The 18,569-nt window shown below is 53.1% G+C and overlaps 1 protein-coding gene across 1 annotated transcript in view; it reads right to left on the bottom strand.

Moving 5' to 3' along the window:
• Window positions 1-18,569, bottom strand: part of ABCC3 (ATP binding cassette subfamily C member 3) — a 44,080-nt gene that overhangs the window by 4,523 nt on the left and 20,988 nt on the right. Inside the window, 18 exon segments of the mRNA XM_047080412.1 lie at window positions 1,534-1,700; window positions 2,260-2,418; window positions 2,557-2,703; window positions 5,656-5,757; window positions 7,074-7,200; window positions 7,359-7,558; window positions 8,884-9,194; window positions 9,484-9,695; window positions 9,781-9,924; window positions 10,101-10,215; window positions 11,269-11,461; window positions 11,755-11,922; window positions 16,789-16,965; window positions 17,046-17,141; window positions 17,143-17,240; window positions 17,615-17,702; window positions 18,078-18,225; window positions 18,334-18,530. Of these exon segments, the coding sequence (XP_046936368.1) occupies window positions 1,534-1,700; window positions 2,260-2,418; window positions 2,557-2,703; window positions 5,656-5,757; window positions 7,074-7,200; window positions 7,359-7,558; window positions 8,884-9,194; window positions 9,484-9,695; window positions 9,781-9,924; window positions 10,101-10,215; window positions 11,269-11,461; window positions 11,755-11,922; window positions 16,789-16,965; window positions 17,046-17,141; window positions 17,143-17,240; window positions 17,615-17,702; window positions 18,078-18,225; window positions 18,334-18,530 (2,849 nt within the window).

The following is an 18,569-nucleotide window of genomic DNA, read 5'->3' on the forward strand; positions in this document are numbered from 1 at the left end:
GCAGGGTCTGGAAGCTTGTGCTTATCCACCAGCCACCCCAACACGGCTGCGTAAATGAAATCCCGTTGAAGGGCATATTCAGTCTCCCGGGACTAGCAGGGGAAGTGGGGGGCGGGGGGCAGGGCCATCCCACGCATGGCTGTGACACAGCGATGAAGGGTTTGGGGCAAAAGCCCTGGCTTCCCTGAGTCCCTGCCCCCCCTTCTTGCTAGCTGAGACGCTTTGGGCAATCATTTTATGCATTGGAGCCTCATTCCTGGCCCACAGGACTGCAGCAAAGATTAAACAAGATAGCGGATGCCAACGTTCTTTGAACGCTATTAAGTGCTGAGCAAATGTAAAGGTTTTTGTTTTTGTTTTTGAGGTCTGGAGAGAGTCCATGGGTGTGGACCCAGCAGACTAATACGAAGAAGAATAAAATAGCTAAATATCTCAGGAGTGTATCCAGGCTAAGTGCTTTCTATTTCATCCCAATGACCTCAAGACTGCTCTGTCCAAACGATAGCCACTGGCCACGTGTGGCTATGGAGCACTTGAAACGCGGCTGGTCTAAATTGGGATGTACCGTAAAGGTAAAAGTCCACACGGGGGGGGGGGGGGTTCAAACTTAGTATGAAAAAAATGTAAAATATCCCTAATAATTTTTATATCAATTACTTGTTGAAATGGCAACATTTTAGATAGACTGGGATAAATGAAGTACACTTTTCAAATGTATTCCATCTATTTCTTTTCTTTTCTACCTGCTCCTTTTTCTTTTTTTAATTGTGGCTACTGGAAAAAAATTTAATTACACATACGTGGCTCACATTATATTTTTTAGTGGGCAGCACGGTGCAAAAAGGAATGGGACTGCTATTATCCCCATTTTAAAGGGAAGGAAGAGGTAGAACAGAGAGGTTAAGCAACTTGCCCCCAAATCACACAGCTAACACAGGTGTGGGAATCAATCGCAAGCCTTTAGACTTAGTAAGAAGTGACTCCCGGCCCTCCCTGCTGCACAGCCCAGGGGCTGTGGATACAACAGTGGTAAGAAAGCAAAGAAGGGCATGGAGAGCTCACTTCGCTCACTCGGAAACTTCAGAAGGACTTGCAGAGCCATCTTGGGAAATATCTGTGAGCTACCTAATGCACTGTAGGTTTTTCTCTTACCTGATCCAAGGGCTCAATACAGACCCCCACCCCAGGCCAAGCACAGCATTGACAACCTCGCAGGACAGGACTGACTATGGTTTTGGAATCTCCCGGTTCCAATCCCAGGCATGCCTTCACCCAGCTAGGTGACTTTGGCTCCACCTCAGTTTTCTCATCTGCAAAGGGGGACCATCACCACCTCGGGAGCTTGTGTGAGGCGTCAGTGAGATCCCACAGAATATGTTCAGTACGAAACAACAGCCCCGTCCCCCTCCCCTGAGCGCCCCCAGACTGAGACGGGAGTAGGGAGGGGGCTGTGGCCTGGACTCTGTGTCATTTGATACGAAGTCTTCTACCCCTCGGGTTGCTGTTTCTGACCCACCCAACCCCAGCCGTTACCTGAGATTCTCCCCTCCCTCGGAGCACTGGAAGTCCAGGCCCTCCGGCTGCGAGCCCACAAAGGTGTGCAGGTGGGAAAGCTCCAAGGCTCGCCATAGATCTGCCTCCGAGTAATACCCAAAGGGGTCCAGGTTCATACGTAGGGACGCGGAGAACAGGATGGGGTCCTGGCGACACAACAAGGTCTCGGAAGAGGGCCGTTCAGGCCCCCTCAGGAGCCATGGGTCCCAGGGCCAGAGAAAAAGAAAGGAATTTGGGGCAGCGTTTCCTATTCTGTCCCCAGCCCTCCAGGAGGGAGGCAAAGGGCAGATAAATGCCTGTGGGGAAGCGATAAACCCCAGCTTTGCCAATCAAAGTTGTCCACCAAAGCAGACAGAGGAACCGCTAATCTGACTCCAAAATGTCCAGTCAGCAGAAAAAAACACCCCAGAGGAGCTAGAAAAAGTGACATGCAATTCCGAGTGGGGAAACAGGCAGACCAGGACAGAGCGTCTCAGGGGGATGGGGTACTTGAAGGGTCCTGCGATCCTGGTCTCAACTGGTAGCCCGGGTGGCCGGAGGGCAGCGTCTGATGGGGCCAGGATAGTCTGACCCCTTTCAGATCCATGACAGGTGGCTGCTCAGACGCAGGTCCGGAGCCTGGACCTCAAGCTACAAAGCAGGGTGGGGCCTGCCCCCCCAACCCCCAGGGCTGCCCAGTGCGGCCAGTCCGTGGCAGGCTTGTACCTGGGGGATGACGGTCAGCTGAGGACGCAGGTCGTGGAGTCCCGTATCTGCCACGTTGAGGCCGTCGATGCGGATTTCACCTTCCGCGGCCTCCAGGATGCGGAACGGGCAGAGGGTCATGGACGATTTGCCGGCCCCGGTGCAGCCCACGATCCCCACCTGGAGGGAGTGAGGGGGGCTTTCAGGGGGCGGGAGGAGTCAGCGGGCATCTCCAGAGCCGCCGGACTTGTGGGCTGCGGCACCTGCTCTCCCAAACGCTGTGGCCGCGTCCCCGGCACAGACCCACCCCTCGCGTACCTTCTCGCCACCGTGCACGCGCAGACTCAGGTTCCTCAGCACCAGCTCCAGGCCCGGCCAGTAGCGCACAGAGAAGTTCCAGAACTCCACTTCGCCCCGCAGGGACCAGCCCGCGGGAGGACGGCCGCCCTCCACCACCCAGGGGGCCTGGCCCAGCAGGGAGGATGGGTCTGCATCAGGGTGGCCCCTCTTCCGCAGCCGGGCCCTCTCCCACTCTCTCCTTGGAGCCTGAGCTCCTCTCCCTGCCTGCCCTAGCTCCCTGAGTGGCCACTCTGTGACAGCTACCGGGGTCACAAGTCACAAGGTACCGCGCAATGGAGGGGCACACCATCAACAAATAAGCACATCTGCGTAATGTAGCAAAGTGCCGAGTGCTGAGAAGTGCTTGGTGTTGTAGAAGTACAGGGTGGTCATGGAAGGCTTCCTGGAGGAGGTGATATTCAAATAAAGACCCAAAGCAGGGTGGGGGAGGTGACAAGCCAAGTAAATATCTGGGGAAAGGGCATGCCAGACAGAGGGCACAGAAAGCGTGAATACCTCCCCAGATGTGTTCTGGAGCCTAGTGACAAAGTGAGAGGTAGGAGACAGATAGTGGGTGGCCCCCTCATGAAGGGCTTTGCAGGCCATTTTAAGAACCATGGTTATTGTTTTTTTTTTTTCACTCCAAGATGCAGAGCCATCAGGGGCCATGTGCAGAGCAATGGCACGATTTGATGTGTTTTTAAAGGATCCCTCTGGCTGCTGTGAGGGGAAGGAGAGGGGATGATGGAAAACAGGGAAGCTAGTTAGAAGGTTCTTAAAATAAATTGGGCATAAGATGATGGTGGCTTTGAGACAGGACCAGCAACAACTTGGGAGGCTCAGTGCAAAATGCAAATGTGGGGTCTCTTGTTCGATAGTTATTAAGAATGTCCACGTGGTGACAGCACAGAGCATTAAAGCAGATGTAAGACCCTTCCTTCTAAGCACGGGGACCCATGTGACTCTGCAGGTCACGTAAAGCCACCCTGCTTTGAGACAGGAGAAGCCAGACTGTCACCGGTCAAAAAGCAAAGCAGCCAGTATAGACCATTCTCCCGAGGAGTTGTCAAAAGATTGGGCAACAGGGTTGGGGGCAAAGATTTTTAGGCTATGGAGACAGATCGTGTCTATGGACAGGGGGAAATGGGAACGTTAGACATGAAGAGGGAGAATTTTTTTTTTCAACGTTTATTTATTTTTGGGACAGAGAGAGACAGAGCATGAACGGGGGAGGGGCAGACACAGGGAGGGAGACACAGAATCGGAAACAGGCTCCAGGCTCTGAGCCGTCAGCCCAGAGCCTGACGCGGGGCTCGAACTCACGGACCGCGAGATCGCGACCTGGCTGAAGTCGGACGCTTAACCGACTGCGCCACCCAGGCGCCCCAAGAGGGAGAATTTAAAGATCCCTGCCAGCAGAGGATTGAGGGGGGTGATAGGAGATGTCTGGGGAAGGCAGCGGGGAGGCCGGGGGGGGGCTACGGGGGCAAGAGAGGCCAGGCTGGGAGGAACAGGTGGGGTGGGGGCTCAAAGGAGACTGACAGGGCAAGAGCTTGGGTCACAGACGCTATGAGGGAGGGCCTTCCAAGAAGAAGGCAGGGGTCATTTTGTCTGAACGTCACTGAGAGGTTGAATTAGATGGGAACAAGAAAGTGTCCCCTAGGTTTGGAACCAGGCGGGTCATTGGTGGAGTGACAGGGCCAGAAACCAGACCGCGGGAGGCAGATGTGTTACAGGGTGATGGGGTTCCCCACTTCCCCGTGTGTGCTTTAAAACAAGCTTCGTGACAAAGGAGAGCAGAGAGACGGGGCCGTGAGATGTAAGGGGGAGGGGAGGTGGGTGTGTGTGTGCAGGACGGATGCTATGATAGCTCATGTTTGCCAGTGAATGGGAATCACCCAACAGAGGGAGCAGGCAGTAGGAAGCAGAGGGTGTAATGAGGGGGGTGAAGTCTGCAGGGGTGGACTTTGGTAGCGGGAGGGACACTTCCTGCTAAAAGAGGAAGGAAGAGGTGAAGGGACCACAGGCAGCTGGAAAGTCTGGAGGCGAGAAGGTTGAGGGAGTTCACATCTCATACCCTACTTTTCTCACGGGCGAGTAAGTCACACAAGGTCCATGGCTGAGCAAAGGGGAGGAAAATATGGGGGTTTGAGGAAAGAAGGTTCAAATGGCTCATTTCTGGAAGTGGGATCACATGCTTTTGGGGGAAGCAAAACAGAAATACCCAGCAGTGATGTGTGGTCACAAACTGGAAGTAAAATCAGTGATTTTCTCCAGCGATGTCTTAGCTGCTGAGTGTCAGCATGTAGAAGGTAGACAGAGGGGCTCGGCTGGGGAGGGGTTTTGTAGGCGAGGACCACTGACAGAAAGGAGGGCAAGGGAGTCGGGAGCATTGGCACCGGTGGAGCACAGAACCCAGGCTAGATGACCTGGGGGACAGAGGGACAAAGGTAGGCCACAGGGCTGGGGGTCCTAACGATGACAAAGTTCTGGGACAGCAGAGGGTTTGGGGCACGTGAGCTGGGAGGACTGGGAAGGGTGGTTTAAAAGCTTGACTTGAGATCTCAGAGATGGTGCAGCTGCTGGGTGTGAAGAGGTCTGGGGTGTGACCACAGGAAGAAGTAAGTGGAGAAGAGTCTGCATCTCCCCACCACCGTTAGGGGACAACTCCCTTTCCCCAACAAAGGCCATGCTGCCCCACCCCTGCTCCTTCCACCGGCTAATCTCTGGCTGGAGTCCTTACCCTCCTGAATACCCCAGCTGAATGACCTTCCTCTTGTCTGCCCTCTTTGGGTGCATCACTCCAGGGCTCTTATCAGAGCCCTGTCTTCCCTCTCCCACAACATCAGAATCTGCTTGAAGAGAGACCCACCATGCTCAACTCTGGACCCTCTTCACCTCCTAGCATAGACCTCTGGCTGATGCTCGCTAAGGGTTGAGTGGATGAATGAATGAATGAATGAATGAAGAATCCCCCAAATGAAGAGCTGGTCTTGGGATGTAGGGACGATGGGCCACCAAGCACCCTTCCCCAGCTATTCCAGAATCGCCCTGCCCAAGGCTCATCCGAGTACCCACCTCAGTCTCTATCTTGGAGTACTCCTTGACTCTCTCCACGGCCACGATGTTAGACTCCAAGTCTGACATCATTTGGATCATCCACGTCAGACTAATTGTTATCTGGCCAAAGGGACTGGGTCATGGATACAGTGATCTCCCCTCCCCCCAACAGCTATGAATGGGAGGAGTTCCGACTCCCTGATTATGCTCCTTGCCTCTACGCCCCAGGTGGGCTTGGGCAAGCCCATAGGTGTGCCACCTGGGGCTCTATCACACCTGTATCTCAGGCAGTGACCTTGCAGACTTAACCAAGGACTACCTAGCCCAATGTTTCTCAAACTTTAATGTGTATAAGAAAGGTTCCCCAGAGAATCTTGTTAAAACGTCGCTTATGATTCAGTAGGTCTGTGGTGGGACTTGAGATTTTGTATTTTTTTTAATTATATTTTGAGAGAGAGAGAAACAGAGAGAGAGAGAATCCCAAGCAGGCTCTGTGCTGTCAGCACAGAGCCCATCATGGGGCTCGATCTCCCAGTTCATGAGATCATGACCTGAGCTGAAACCAAGAGTCAGATGGTGATGTTGATGTAACCAGTCCCCGGACCACACTGCGTGCCAAGGAGTCTTGATAGGCATGCAGAATCCTGAGCCCCACCCTGGGCCTGCTGTATCAGAACCCACATTCCAGGTGATTCATAACACAGGAAAGCTTGAGAAGACTCATTTGTCTAGATTGTCCTTTGTTTACCAAAGCATTCAAGGCTTGAGCCCTCTGAGGCATTGAAAATGTGATCTAAGTCACAAAAATGCCATTTGCAGTCATTTAAGATTTTATTTTTTAAGTGATCTCTACACCCAACGTGGGGCTTGAACTCACGACCCCGAGATCAAGAGTCGCACGTTCCACCGACTGAGCCAGCCAGGCGCCCCACCATTTGTAGTTATTTAAGCCTTTGATAACACAGGCTGATGTCAGGTGACCAGCCCGCCCTCTACTCCAGGCTCCAGTCACCTTCTCTGTGTACATTCTCTGCAGGCCTGTGAAATGAGGTATATTCCAGCCCTCTGCTTCCCTGCCCCAGGACTGCTGTCAGGGTTGTTGGCCTTCTAAATCTCATGCACAGGCCGGACAAGCTCTGTTTGTCCTTTGGCGCCAAGATAATTTCTCCAACGCCAGCACCCAAGGTAGAGAATCTCCTCCGGGGTCTTACCACATTTTGTTCCTTCCTCCACAAAGACCTGTTCACCCGGCATTACAATCCCCTGTTGGTTGAGAGTGTCTCTCCATGCCTGACTGTGGGCTCACGGTCCTGGTGAGCAGAACCCGTGGCTGGTCCCCATACTGGGCAGAGCGAAAGCTCGGGAGATGCTTGTGACACCTGTGTTGTCTCTGCCCCAGTTGTGGCCCCCGCCCCGGGGCCCGGACCCCTGCGTACCTGTAGGGTGTAGGACACAGAAAGGCCCACCAGCCCCGGACTCGGGCTGTTTCTGCCAATCACAGCAGAGAGTGCAGCAAAGAACACAACACAGTTCCCCACGGACTCCACGTGGACCCACAGCCACCTGTGGGAACGAGACAAGGAGGAAGTGGGGCAGGTACAGGAAGGGGGCAGTTTCCTGTGTAGGGGGGAGAGCCGGAACCCAGAACTCCAGGGTCTGTCCTGCAGAGACCCTGGTGGGAACTCTTGGAGGAACAGGGGGTGAGGGAAGAGGCTTGTGACCTGTTGGAGGCAACGTAGGGGTAGGAGCTCCTCATGTTGGTGTCCACCTTAGCATCACTGATGGCCTTGAAGTCCTGGCTGCGGCCATAGGCCCGAATGACGCTGGTGCCAGTCACCGTCTCTGAAAAGTGGGAGTATGTGGGCGAGCGGCTGACGGAGTCCAGCCGCTTCAGGTGCCGTGACGTAGCCACATAGAAGCGCTGGCAGAGGACGGAGAAAGAGCTTGGGGTCAGCACCGTAGGGCCCCTGACTCAGTCCGGGATGCCCTCTGAACCCATGTGGGCCTTCTTCCAGCCAGCCCCCTTACCCATAAGACTTGGCTACCTTTCCCTACCTGTGGCTCCATGAACTCATTCCACCCTTTCCCTTTGGTCGGCTCTGCTCAATCTTCCAGGCCACTTCCTCCACGAAGCCCTTCCTGAATCCCTCTCAGCTCCTGACCCCTTACCCCGCTGTAGGGGCCTGGATTGCAGTACGGACCTTGCGTGGCCTCCTAAATCAGTGAACGTGCCTGTCTCCACTGAGGGGTCCCAGCAAGGTGGTCACACAAAATATCACAAGATTTGCAAAAATAAGATCATTTTGTATTCTTTTGCATAAAGAAATTTTCCCCACCCCAACTCCAGTTTTTTAAAACTTCAGCCCCACAAAAACATGTTTCTGCCTCCAGTTTCCATCCTGTGGGCCCCAAGATGGCCAGGGCCTTACAGGATGGGTATCTGAGAGTCTCCTGTCCCTGCACAGAACACAGCCCAGATCAGGGACTCCCCACAAGGGCCTGAGCTTCCAGCCACCTTGTGGGTTACCTTCATCAACTGATTAAACTCATGGCAGGACAGGGGCTCAGAAACGCAAAGGACTTCTACAATCACCTGTAACCACATGTTACCAAATCATCTATGTTAAACACATATATGCACATATATGTTTAGATATGTCTAAAAGAAGGGAAGGATAATGTGTCTCGCACGGTTAACAATATTTTATTTAAAAATAGGCAGCGGCGGGGCGGGGTGGGGGCATCGCCTGGGTGGCTCAACCTAATAAGCGTCCTATGCTTTATTTCAGCTCAGCTCGTGATCTCACGGTTCATGAGTTGGAGCCCTGAATCGGGCTCCACCCTGACAGTGTGAGGCCTGCTTGGGATGCTCTCTCTCCCTCTCTCTCTGCCTCTCCCCCGCTCGCTCTCCCTGTCTCAAAACTTCAGAAGAAAAAATAGGCAGCAGGAAGGAGTTTCAGGGTCAGTCACAATTTACAAAGATTTCATTTTACCCTAACAACAACCCTATGTAGGTTCCAGGATTCTATTTTACAGGTGAGGAAAATGAATTTCAAAGAAGTAAAGTAACTGACTACAGTCCCTAACCAAATCCAACTGCAAGGTCCCTGGGTCCCAACCCTGGTGGCCAGTCCATACGAGAGCCCCGCCCACACCAGCGCCCCGCCCACAGAGAGCCCCGCCCACACCACCGCCTCCGGAGAGCCACGCCTACACAAAAACCACGCCCCCTAGCTGGCTGCGGACCTGCACCGTGATGTACAGGACAGCCAGAGGCAGGGTGACCACAGTGAAGAGCGGCGTGCTGGCTATGGTGACCACGAAGGCGGAGATGGAGTTGTGGAAGGAATTCAGCGGCATGAGGATGGTGGGGGCCAGAACCTCATCGGTGACGTAGATGTCCTTAGAGAACTGGTTGAGGATCCGGCCTGAGGGCGTCGTATGGAAGAAGGACTGTGGCGAGCGCATCCTGTTGTGCAGCAGCACCCGGTGAAGCGAGCGTGCAGCCTGGACACTCCCCACCATCAGCGTGATGGCTGATACCATCACCAGGAGCCCTGCTGGAGGAGGCGGAGGGGTGCTTGTTCACTGGCCAGGTGGCAGGCATGCAGGGCAAGGTTAGGAGGTAGGGGGTGGCCACGGTGGCTGGCAGGCTCAGAGACAGAGCACTGCTGGGATGAGCTGGAGAGGCCCAGAGGCAGGTGGACTGCTAGGGTGGATTAGGGAGGCACTGGGGCCAGGCAATGGCTGGGATGATGGAAGAAAACACAGAGTCAAGGGCATTGTTTGAGGGATCCAGCACCTCCGATGTGAGGAAAATACCTCCGGCTGTCTCTGCACGCTCACCTTGCAAAACACTCAAGGCAGCATAGACACCCAGCCTCACGGAGGTGTTATTCTGTCGGCCATCCACCATAGCCTCATCGCTCCAGGCACTGAGCCACACGCTGGCCCCGATGGCAGCCGCACTATGACCCAGGTACAGAAGACAGATGGCCACTATGGTATAGAGCCCCATGCCCTTGGCGTAATCCCAGAACACACTCAGCTTCACCTGCAGGCCATGGCGGTCAAGGACAGAGGACTCTCGTGAGCCCCGGGACTGCTGGGGGCCTGCCCGCCCTCTCCAGCCTTCCTCTCCGGCCTATCTCCACCTTCTCCTCCTGGATCAGTGCCCCGCTCGCCTTCCCCTCTGCTGCCTGCACTACCTTCTCTGTTGAACCTGGGCGTCTCTGGGGCACAGGCCGGCCCTGGCCCTCACCTTCCGAGGACATGACACTCAGCTGTCTGTGAAGGCAGCTGGTCAGGCCCAGAGAGGCGATCTCCAACAAACCCACAGGACAGAGCCCCAGGGGGTTCAGGCTGTAGCCGGAGGCCCAGGTGTGGCCGTCAGGGAGAGAACACCCACCTGTGCCCCACCTGGCCGGGCATAGGGAGGGCGCTGAGAGCTCTCAGGAGCTCACCTCATAAACTGCTTCTGGACCTCATTCATGACTGGCTCGTTATCCGTCAGGCCTGTGTGATTGCTCAGCGTGTCCTCAATCAGCAGCACCTCCTCCTCGTCTGTGTCCTCCAAGGCTGCAGCAGGGTGGGAGAAAGGAGAAGCGGCTGGCTAGCTCGCCCTGCAAGCCACTAGTGCTCCCCGATCCCCACGCCAGAGAAGAGACCCGAGTGGACCAGCATGAGAGAACACGAGAAGCACGAGAGGACACGAAAGGGCAGCCAAGAACAAGAACGGAAGTAAACGATCAGTTTTGGGCTGGGGGAGGGGGAGGGAAAGGCAGCAAGAAAGACTTAGGTTAGATACGGAGAAAAACTTCCCTGCAGGGGCTATGGAGAAGGGGCCTCAAATATAAGGGTCGGGGGCTTGGGCTCTGGAGGCAGACTGGCTGAGCTTAAATGTCACTTCCTCCCTGCCTGACTTTAGGCAGGCAAGTAAAATGGGGATAATAATAGTACCCACTTGATCGTGTCATTGTGACTGGGAGGATTAAAGGGAAGATATGTGTGTCAAGTGCTTAGCAAGGGGCCCAGCACTTAGTAAATGTTCAAGTCATGTTAGCTGTCTATACAGCAGTAGGCAAGAAAACTCAGGAAAAGATCTGTGGGCCAGCCCAGGGTTTGGCATTGGGGAGCCAGGACTGGACAACAAAGGGGGTGGGGGGTTTCTGGGCTCAGAGACTTCAAAACGCTCCACGAGGACAGGGAATTTTCCATTTGGCCACGGCCATCTCTCAGTGCCGAGAGTAGTGCTAGGACATAGTAATTACTCAGTCCATCTTTGCTGGTAACTAACTGACTTCTCCAAGCACTTGCAGATTTATCAAATGACTTCTCTGTGAGATAGCCTTGACGTTCAGGCTGGGCCCGGGCCCTTATGCCCTTCGGACACAAGGGAAAAGTAGGGCTCTGAGGCCTGAGCTGCTGATAAGGTCACACAGGCAAGAGAAGGGAGAGGCACTCGACCACGTCCAGTTCGGTTTCCCTCTTGGTGACGTCTGATTGTCACGCAGATGGTCGAAGTTCCTCGGAACCTCCCTTGTGTGACACTGGGCCCATCCAGCGACAGACACCCCAAGACAGGGGAGATGCCGGGAGGGCACAGGAATGTGGAGGGTCAGGGATGGTTACCGGTCCTGCTGCCTTCCTTCAGGTTCTTCTCGGGCTTGTCAGGTGCGTAGTTGCAGAGGAAGTTGGCAAAGGAGCCGCTGTGCTGCAGCAGGGCTGGGTAGGGGCCCGCCTCAGACACCTGCCCGTCAGCCAGTACTATGATGAAGTCCTTCTGGGACAGGAAGTTGATGCTGTGTGTCACCAGCACCCGTGTCTGGGGAGAAGACAGCAGGCCATCATTTCCACTGACCTCAGCACACACTCCCCTGGCGTCGGCACAGGGGTGAAAGTCATCTCACACCCCTCACCCCAGACTCACTGCAGCCGGCTCGGTGCCCCTGGGGTGTGTCCCCACTCCCCGGGCTTCCCCTGCCACCCAACAGACGTTCCTGCTTCTCAGGCCTCCCATATCTCCAGGTCTCCTCCAAACCCCTTGGCCTCCCACTGGTTCTCTCCTAAGGCCCTAGATCTCTCCGTGCCTCCCCCACAACCTCCTGGAGGCCTCACCTTGCCTGCCAGCACGCCTTCGGGCCCTATGACTTGGTCAAAGAGATGCTTGGCCACATGGGAGTCCACAGCTGACAGTGGGTCATCCAACATAAAAAGGTCAGCTTCCCTGTAAACAGCTCGGGCCAGACTCACCCGCTGTCGCTGGCCCCCAGACAGGTGAATGCCCTGGATGGAGGAGAGAGGTGGGAGGTGTGTACTGGGGAGAAGAGAGTCAGACAGGCACAAGGGGACAAGGGCCCTGTCACCGTCATTCAACAAAGCAGACCTCTCAATTCTCATTTGATATGCCTGGTCTTGTCCCTGTGAAGCTCTGAGGCCATAGGAGAAGACGTGGTGGCCCTCAAGCGTCCCCCCGGGGCAGGTGAGGATATCTGCTCCCTCTGCTTCACCACCCTGCCCAGCTGGTTTCCCTGGCTGCTGCCTGTATACTCTGAAAGGCTGGAAATCCCCCAGGAGGTCCTTAATAGACCTTTTAATCTGCCATCGCCCATACAGTTTGCAGATGGCTTTCATAACGGGGATCCCATTTGATCCTCCTATCAGTCCTTTCAGGGAGGTGTCATCAGCCCCACCTTCTAGATGAAGAAATTAGAGCCCAAGATGTTAATGACTTTGTCCAAGGTCCTGAACTCTCAAGAGGAGAAGCAAGAATGGAAACCCGGTTCCGGCCCCCGAATTCATTAACCCTGGGATTGTCCAGGAGTCAGAGGAGAGGTAAGATCTCTCTTTAAACCCATGATGTGGAAACCGAGGCAATAGCAGCAGGGCTGGGCCCCGAAAGCAGACCCCAGAGGTGTGGTATGTTTTCCCACCTCCAGCTTCCTTCATTCCCTCTGGAACAGGACCCAGCTTTTTCAGATACCCTGAGAAATGGACCCAGAATGGGTTGGGTAGTGGCAAATGTGGGATGGGAGCTCGAGCTGCGGGGAGAAGCAGGGGGTGGGCACACAGCTGAAGTGACTGAGGCATGTGAGCATGTCTGCATTCAACGAACCAGTCTTTTTTGAGTGCCTACTAAGTGCTGGGCACTAAATTAGGTTTGTGTGTGCGCAAGGTTAGTGCGGCTCCAGGAGAGATGGGAAGGAGGGGTTGTATCATAGATGAGGAGGTCTCCTTTGGCTTCCTATAACCTCAGACTCCCATCCCCACTGCCCGGCTCAGGTCCTCATTGCTTCCCCCAGACCACCATGAGAGTCTCTCACTGGTTCCTGTGCCTTTGGGCCCCTCACACTGCAGTCAGGGCAGCTTTACAAAATGCAGGTCATGTTCCTACTTAAAACCCTCCATGGACAAGTTGAACATCAAGATAAGTGATGATGGTAGGGGATTATAATCCATTGAGTCAAATAAGAATTCCTGAGCTTGTATTGATATAAAGAGATTAATAAGTAAAAAAGGGGAAGGAGGGGAAAGCCCTTTTTAATTTTTTTATATATTTTTTTTATTTGAGAGAGAGACACAGAGCACAGGCAGGGGAGGAACAGAGACAGAGGGGGACACAGAATCTGAAGCAGGCTCCGGGCTCTGAGCTGTCAGCACAGAGCCCAACTCGGGGCTCGAACTCACGGGCAGCGAGATCGTGACCTGAGCCGAAGTCGGACGCCCAACCGGCTGAGCCACCCAGGCGCCCTGGGAAGGCTCTTTTTTAGACTAGAATGGCAGCTAATAACCGTAGAAGGAATGGGGTTAGGGAATCACCATTTGGCAAACACGACAGCAAACGCTGACTCAGGCAAGAATCATCAGTGAACGTCGTAAATGAAATCACCGATGAAAGACACCACCTCAATCAAGCGATCAAAGTTAGCATTGTCAATAAGGTACGAACTGACATGTGTCTCCTGCTATGATGCACCAGTAAGGACATAATATTACTTCTTTGACACTTCCCCCCCAAACATACAATCTAACCCAATTGTGTTCAAATTGAGAGACATTCTACAAAATAGCTGGCCTGCAGTCTTCAAAACTGTCAAGGTCCTGAAAGACAAAGCCTGAGGAATTCTCCAGATTGACAGAGAATAAAGAAATGTGACAACTAACTACAGCTCGTGATCCTGGACTGGATCGTCGCCCAGGAAAGAAAACAGCTAAAAAAGACATTTACGGGGACAAGTGAGAACATGTGAATACAGACAGGAAATTAAATAATAGTCTCGTATCAATGTTAAGTTTCTTGATTTTGATAATTCAAGTATAGTTATGTTAGGGAATGTCTGTCTTGAGGGAATACATACCAAAATCGTCAGTGTGAAAAACCTCCCGGGCGGAAACTATAAAACTCTTAGAAGAAAGCATAGGAGGAAAGTTTCATCAGGTTTGGCGATGATTTTTTTTGGATCTGACACTAAAAGCACAGGCAGTAACAGTAAAACAAGATATATCGGATCACATTAAAATTGAAAACTTTTGCGCATCAAAGGACACGATCCACAGAGTGAAAAGGCAACTTTCAGAAGAGGAGAAAATATTTGCGACTCGTAAACTTGATAAGGGGTTAATATCCAGTCTACATAAGGAACTCCTGCACATCGACAACAGAAAGCCAAACAACTGGATTAAAAATGAGCAAAGGACTTGGGGCAGATGCCTGGGTGGCTCAGTCAGTTAAGCGTCTGACTTCGGCTCAGGTCATGATCTCATGGTGCATGGGTCTGAGCCCCGCGTCGGGCTCTGTGCCGACAGCTCAGAGCCTGGAGCCTGCTTGGGATTCTGTGTCTCCCTGTCTCTCTGCCCCTCCCTTGCTTTGTCTCTGTCTTTCTCTCAAAAAAATAAACATTAAAAAAAAATTTTTTTTTTAATTTTTTTTTTTAATTTTTTTTTCAACGTTTATTTATTTTTGGGACAGAGAGAGACAGAGCATGAGCGGGCGAGGGGCAGAGAGAGAGGGAGACACAGAATCGGAAACAGGCTCCAGGCTCTGAGCCATCAGCCCAGAGCCCGACGCGGGGCTCGAACTCACGGACCGCGAGATCGTGACCTGGCTGAAGTCGGACGCTTAACCGACTGCGCCACCCAGGCGCCCCAAAAAAAATTTTTTAAATGAGCAAAGGACTTGAATAGCTAGTCCTCCAAAGAAAAATCTTCAAATGGCAAGAAACACAAGATGCTCAGCATCACTAATCACTAGGGAAACGCGAGTCCGAACCACAATGAAATACCATCTCGCAGCCATGAGAATGGCCGCTGTCAAAAACCAAACACCCGCTCCCCCCAAGAAAACGACAGCGTTGGCCAGGATGTGCGGAAGGTGAAATCCTCCTGCACGGTTAGTGGGAATATAAAAGGGTGCAGCCGTGACGGAGAACGGCATGGCATTTGCTCAAAAAATAGAATTACCTCGTGACTTAGCAATCCCACTTCTGGGTACATACTCAGAAGAATTGGAAGTAGGGTCTCCAAAAGATATTTGCATGCCCGTGTTCAGAGTAGTATTATTCACCATAGCTAACAGGTGGAAGCAATCCAAGTGTCCCCTGACAGGTGAATGGATAAGCAAAATGTGACCCATATGCATAATAAAATATTGACCTTAAAAAGGAAAGAGATTCTGACACATGTAACAACATGAATGAACCTTGAGGATAGTATGCAAAGTGAAATAAGCCAGTCACACACACACACACACACACACACACACACACACAAAAGCAGGTATCATGCTGTAGGATTCCATTTATATGATGTACCTGGAGTAGTCAACTTCCTAGGGACAGGAAGTAGAATGACAGTTGCCAAGGGCTGAGGGGAGCGGGGTGCATGGGGAATTGTTTACATGGGCACAGGGCAAGATGAAAAGAGGTTTGCACTTGGCTATACGACAATGTGAATATACTTACGGCGACTGACCTGCACAATTAAAAATGGCTAAGATGGTAAATTTTATGGTGTGTAAATTTGGCAACAATTAAAAGTAAATGAATCTTAAAAATTTCACTGGTGCCCTGTGGTTTTTAGGGTATAGGCCAAAACCTTCACTAAGGTTTTTAAGGTTCTGCCTTGCCCTGTACCCTCCCCACCTCTTCCAAACCTCTACTCGCACCAAACTGCCCCGGAATGCCGGTCCCATCACTGTTCCTTGGTTCACACCTTCGAAGACTTTCCATCACTCCTGATAAAAGCCCACAAGGCCTTACATGACCTGGCTGCCTGGATACCTCAGTGGCTTCACCTACTCCTCCTCACCCCAGCTCACTCCACTCCAGCCACACCGGCCTCCTTGTGGATCCTGACTGCTTCAACACAAAGGCCTCAGGGCCTTTGCACTTACTGATCTCTCTGCCTCAAATGTCCCCAGATATGGACTACTTCCTCACTTGTTCTCAGTGAGGCTTTCCCAAGGCATCCTAACAATACAGCCCTGTACATATTCCTATATCCCTTTCCTGTTTCATTCTTTCCCCTTAACATTTATCTAATATATATTTTATAAATAATACTACATTATATTATAATAATATAGGACTTAATATTAATTAGTATAAGTCCGACTTAATTTAATATAATATTAATATAATACAATATTATATTAATATTATAATAAATAATATATATTTATCTTGCTTGTCCTCTCTTTCCCTCACTAGAATATAAGTGATATAAAGGGCAGAGATTTTAGTCTGGTATTCGTTGCCATGTAAGACAGTCTGGCATGCAGTAGGTATGTAATAAAATCCGATAATGAATGAATGGACGATGAGCTCTTTTTCCTCAGCTGTTAAGATTCAGCTCAAAAGTGACGCCCTTCCTTATGCAGCTCTGCCCACCCTCACTTCCCTCCTTGTCCCCTGCACCGGCTTCCGGCCTGGTCCCCAGGGCATTCTACACCCCCTACCTGTTCATAAGTCAGCCTATCCCAGTCGTAGAACCCGTTCCCCCATTGCCAAGCACAGAGCTGGGTGATTTACATGAAGGAAGGAAGGAAGGAAGGAAGGAAGGAAGGGAGGATTGAATGCATTTATGGACCTGAGCTGGGCTAAGGTGGGCAGCTGTATGTGCTGACTCCCTAGAGGATGGGAGGGGACCCTGTACCTTCTCTCCAATCTCCGTCTGGTCCCCGGCAGGCAGCATCTCCAGGTCAGCTAGCAAGGCACAGGCTTCCAGAGCCTGTTGGTACCGCTTGGGGTCCAGGGCTCGGCCAAAGAGTATGTCTTCCTGAAGAGTGCAATTCTGGATCTATGCCTGCTGGGGCACGTAGGCCACAGAGCCCTGGCCGGAGGAGAAGCTGCCTCAGGGTGTACCCCGGGCCTGGCCAAGCGGCCCTTCCCGGGAGTTGTACCCTCTCTCACCTTCACACACACCGTGCCTTCCAGTTTCTCCATCTCTCCCAGCAGGGCAGACACCAGGGAGGACTTCCCACAGCCCACAGGCCCCACCACAGCCACTCAGTGCCCCTTTCGGCACCTGGATGTCTAGACTGAGGGCAAGGAGTCCAGGAACCCAGTCAGAGGTAGGGATTGGGATTTCCTTCCCCAACCTCTCACCTAGAGACTCAAGCCCTCCTCCCTTTCAGATACCACCTTGACAAGTTGAGGCTCTTTCTGGTTTCCAGGCCAAAGATGGGAGTGGAAGGAGTTGGGAGTGGGGGTGGGGTGAGGGGAGGGAGAGGTGACGGGAGCCCTGGGGGGAGGGGCCAATGTGAGAAGGCAGGGAAGCTTGGCGGGGGGGGGGGGGGCAGGGAGGCCTAAGAAAGGAAAAAAAAGTGGGGGAGGCCCGGGGAGGGACTGCACAAAGGGAGGGAGAAGGCGGGGCCGGTGGGAAGACAGGAAGAAGAAACGGATAAGTTAAAAGCTTGGAACCGAAGATTTTCTGGAGCAGGGTCTGGGGCAAGGGCAGCCCAGGTAGAGGGTGTCTGGACCTGGGGTGATGGTCTTTCTTTCCACACAGTGGGGGTCAAGTTCATCTTGGCTCAGGAAATGCTGGATCCGTTTCAGAGACAAACTGATCTGCCGGAGAGTGAGTCAGCCCAGGAAGCTCTCCCTTCCCCCACCCGCTCCCACACTTGCCTGGCCCGGACTTCCTGGGAGAGGCAGGGCCCCCTAAAGACCCAGACGGGGTGCTGGACACCCCCCACCCTACGACTGAGTCTTCTCTGGCACCCACTGCCAAGAATAGGGTCTAGGTTGGTACGAGGAGGTTGTCTTCAGAATCCATGTTTCCAGGGACCTTTCCTCTCTTCCTCTGTCTCCAAATGACCCCTGGTTCTAATGACCTCATGCCAACTGCCCGCCCCCTCAATTCCAATAATTCTCCTGGATTGTCCCCTGACCCTAACAGCCTGCCCTACCTCCCGCAGAACCCCCAGCCCTACCCGGGGTTACCTGGACCAGGCCGCTGATTATCTGGGGCAGCAGGTTCTGGGGGGTCTTTAAAATATTGAACAGGGACACAGACACAAAGGCCTTCTCGGCATCAGGCACGTTGTTCTGGTCCACGGACACATAGACCCCAAGGGTAATCAGGGTCACCGGGGCAGGGGTGGAGGGCGAGTGTCAGAATGGAATCTGTTGAGTCCAGAGGCCTGGGCTGGCCAGGTGGGAGGTGGGGGGCCAGCCCCGGTCGGGGGGGAGTCACACCAGGAAGGGGGTGCAGACCCAGGTGAACGTGGATATGGCTTGGAGGTAGGCAGACTGGCGTAGTATCTGGAGCTCGTCCTCCCGGATGCCCTCCACCTTCCCCAAGAAAACGGGTTCCCAGGCATACAGCTTCAGCACCTTGAAGCCACCCAGGATCTCACTCATCAGCTTGGTGCGCGAGTCCTTGAACTTCATTTGCTCCGCCCGTGGGAAGAGTGGCAGTGACACGCCCTGCTC

This window comes from Lynx rufus, unplaced genomic scaffold (genome assembly GCF_022079265.1).
Source record: "Lynx rufus isolate CCGP_SWC_20201006 ecotype Redwood Valley unplaced genomic scaffold, mLynRuf1.p SCAF_18, whole genome shotgun sequence".
Lineage (NCBI taxonomy): Eukaryota > Metazoa > Chordata > Mammalia > Carnivora > Felidae > Lynx > Lynx rufus.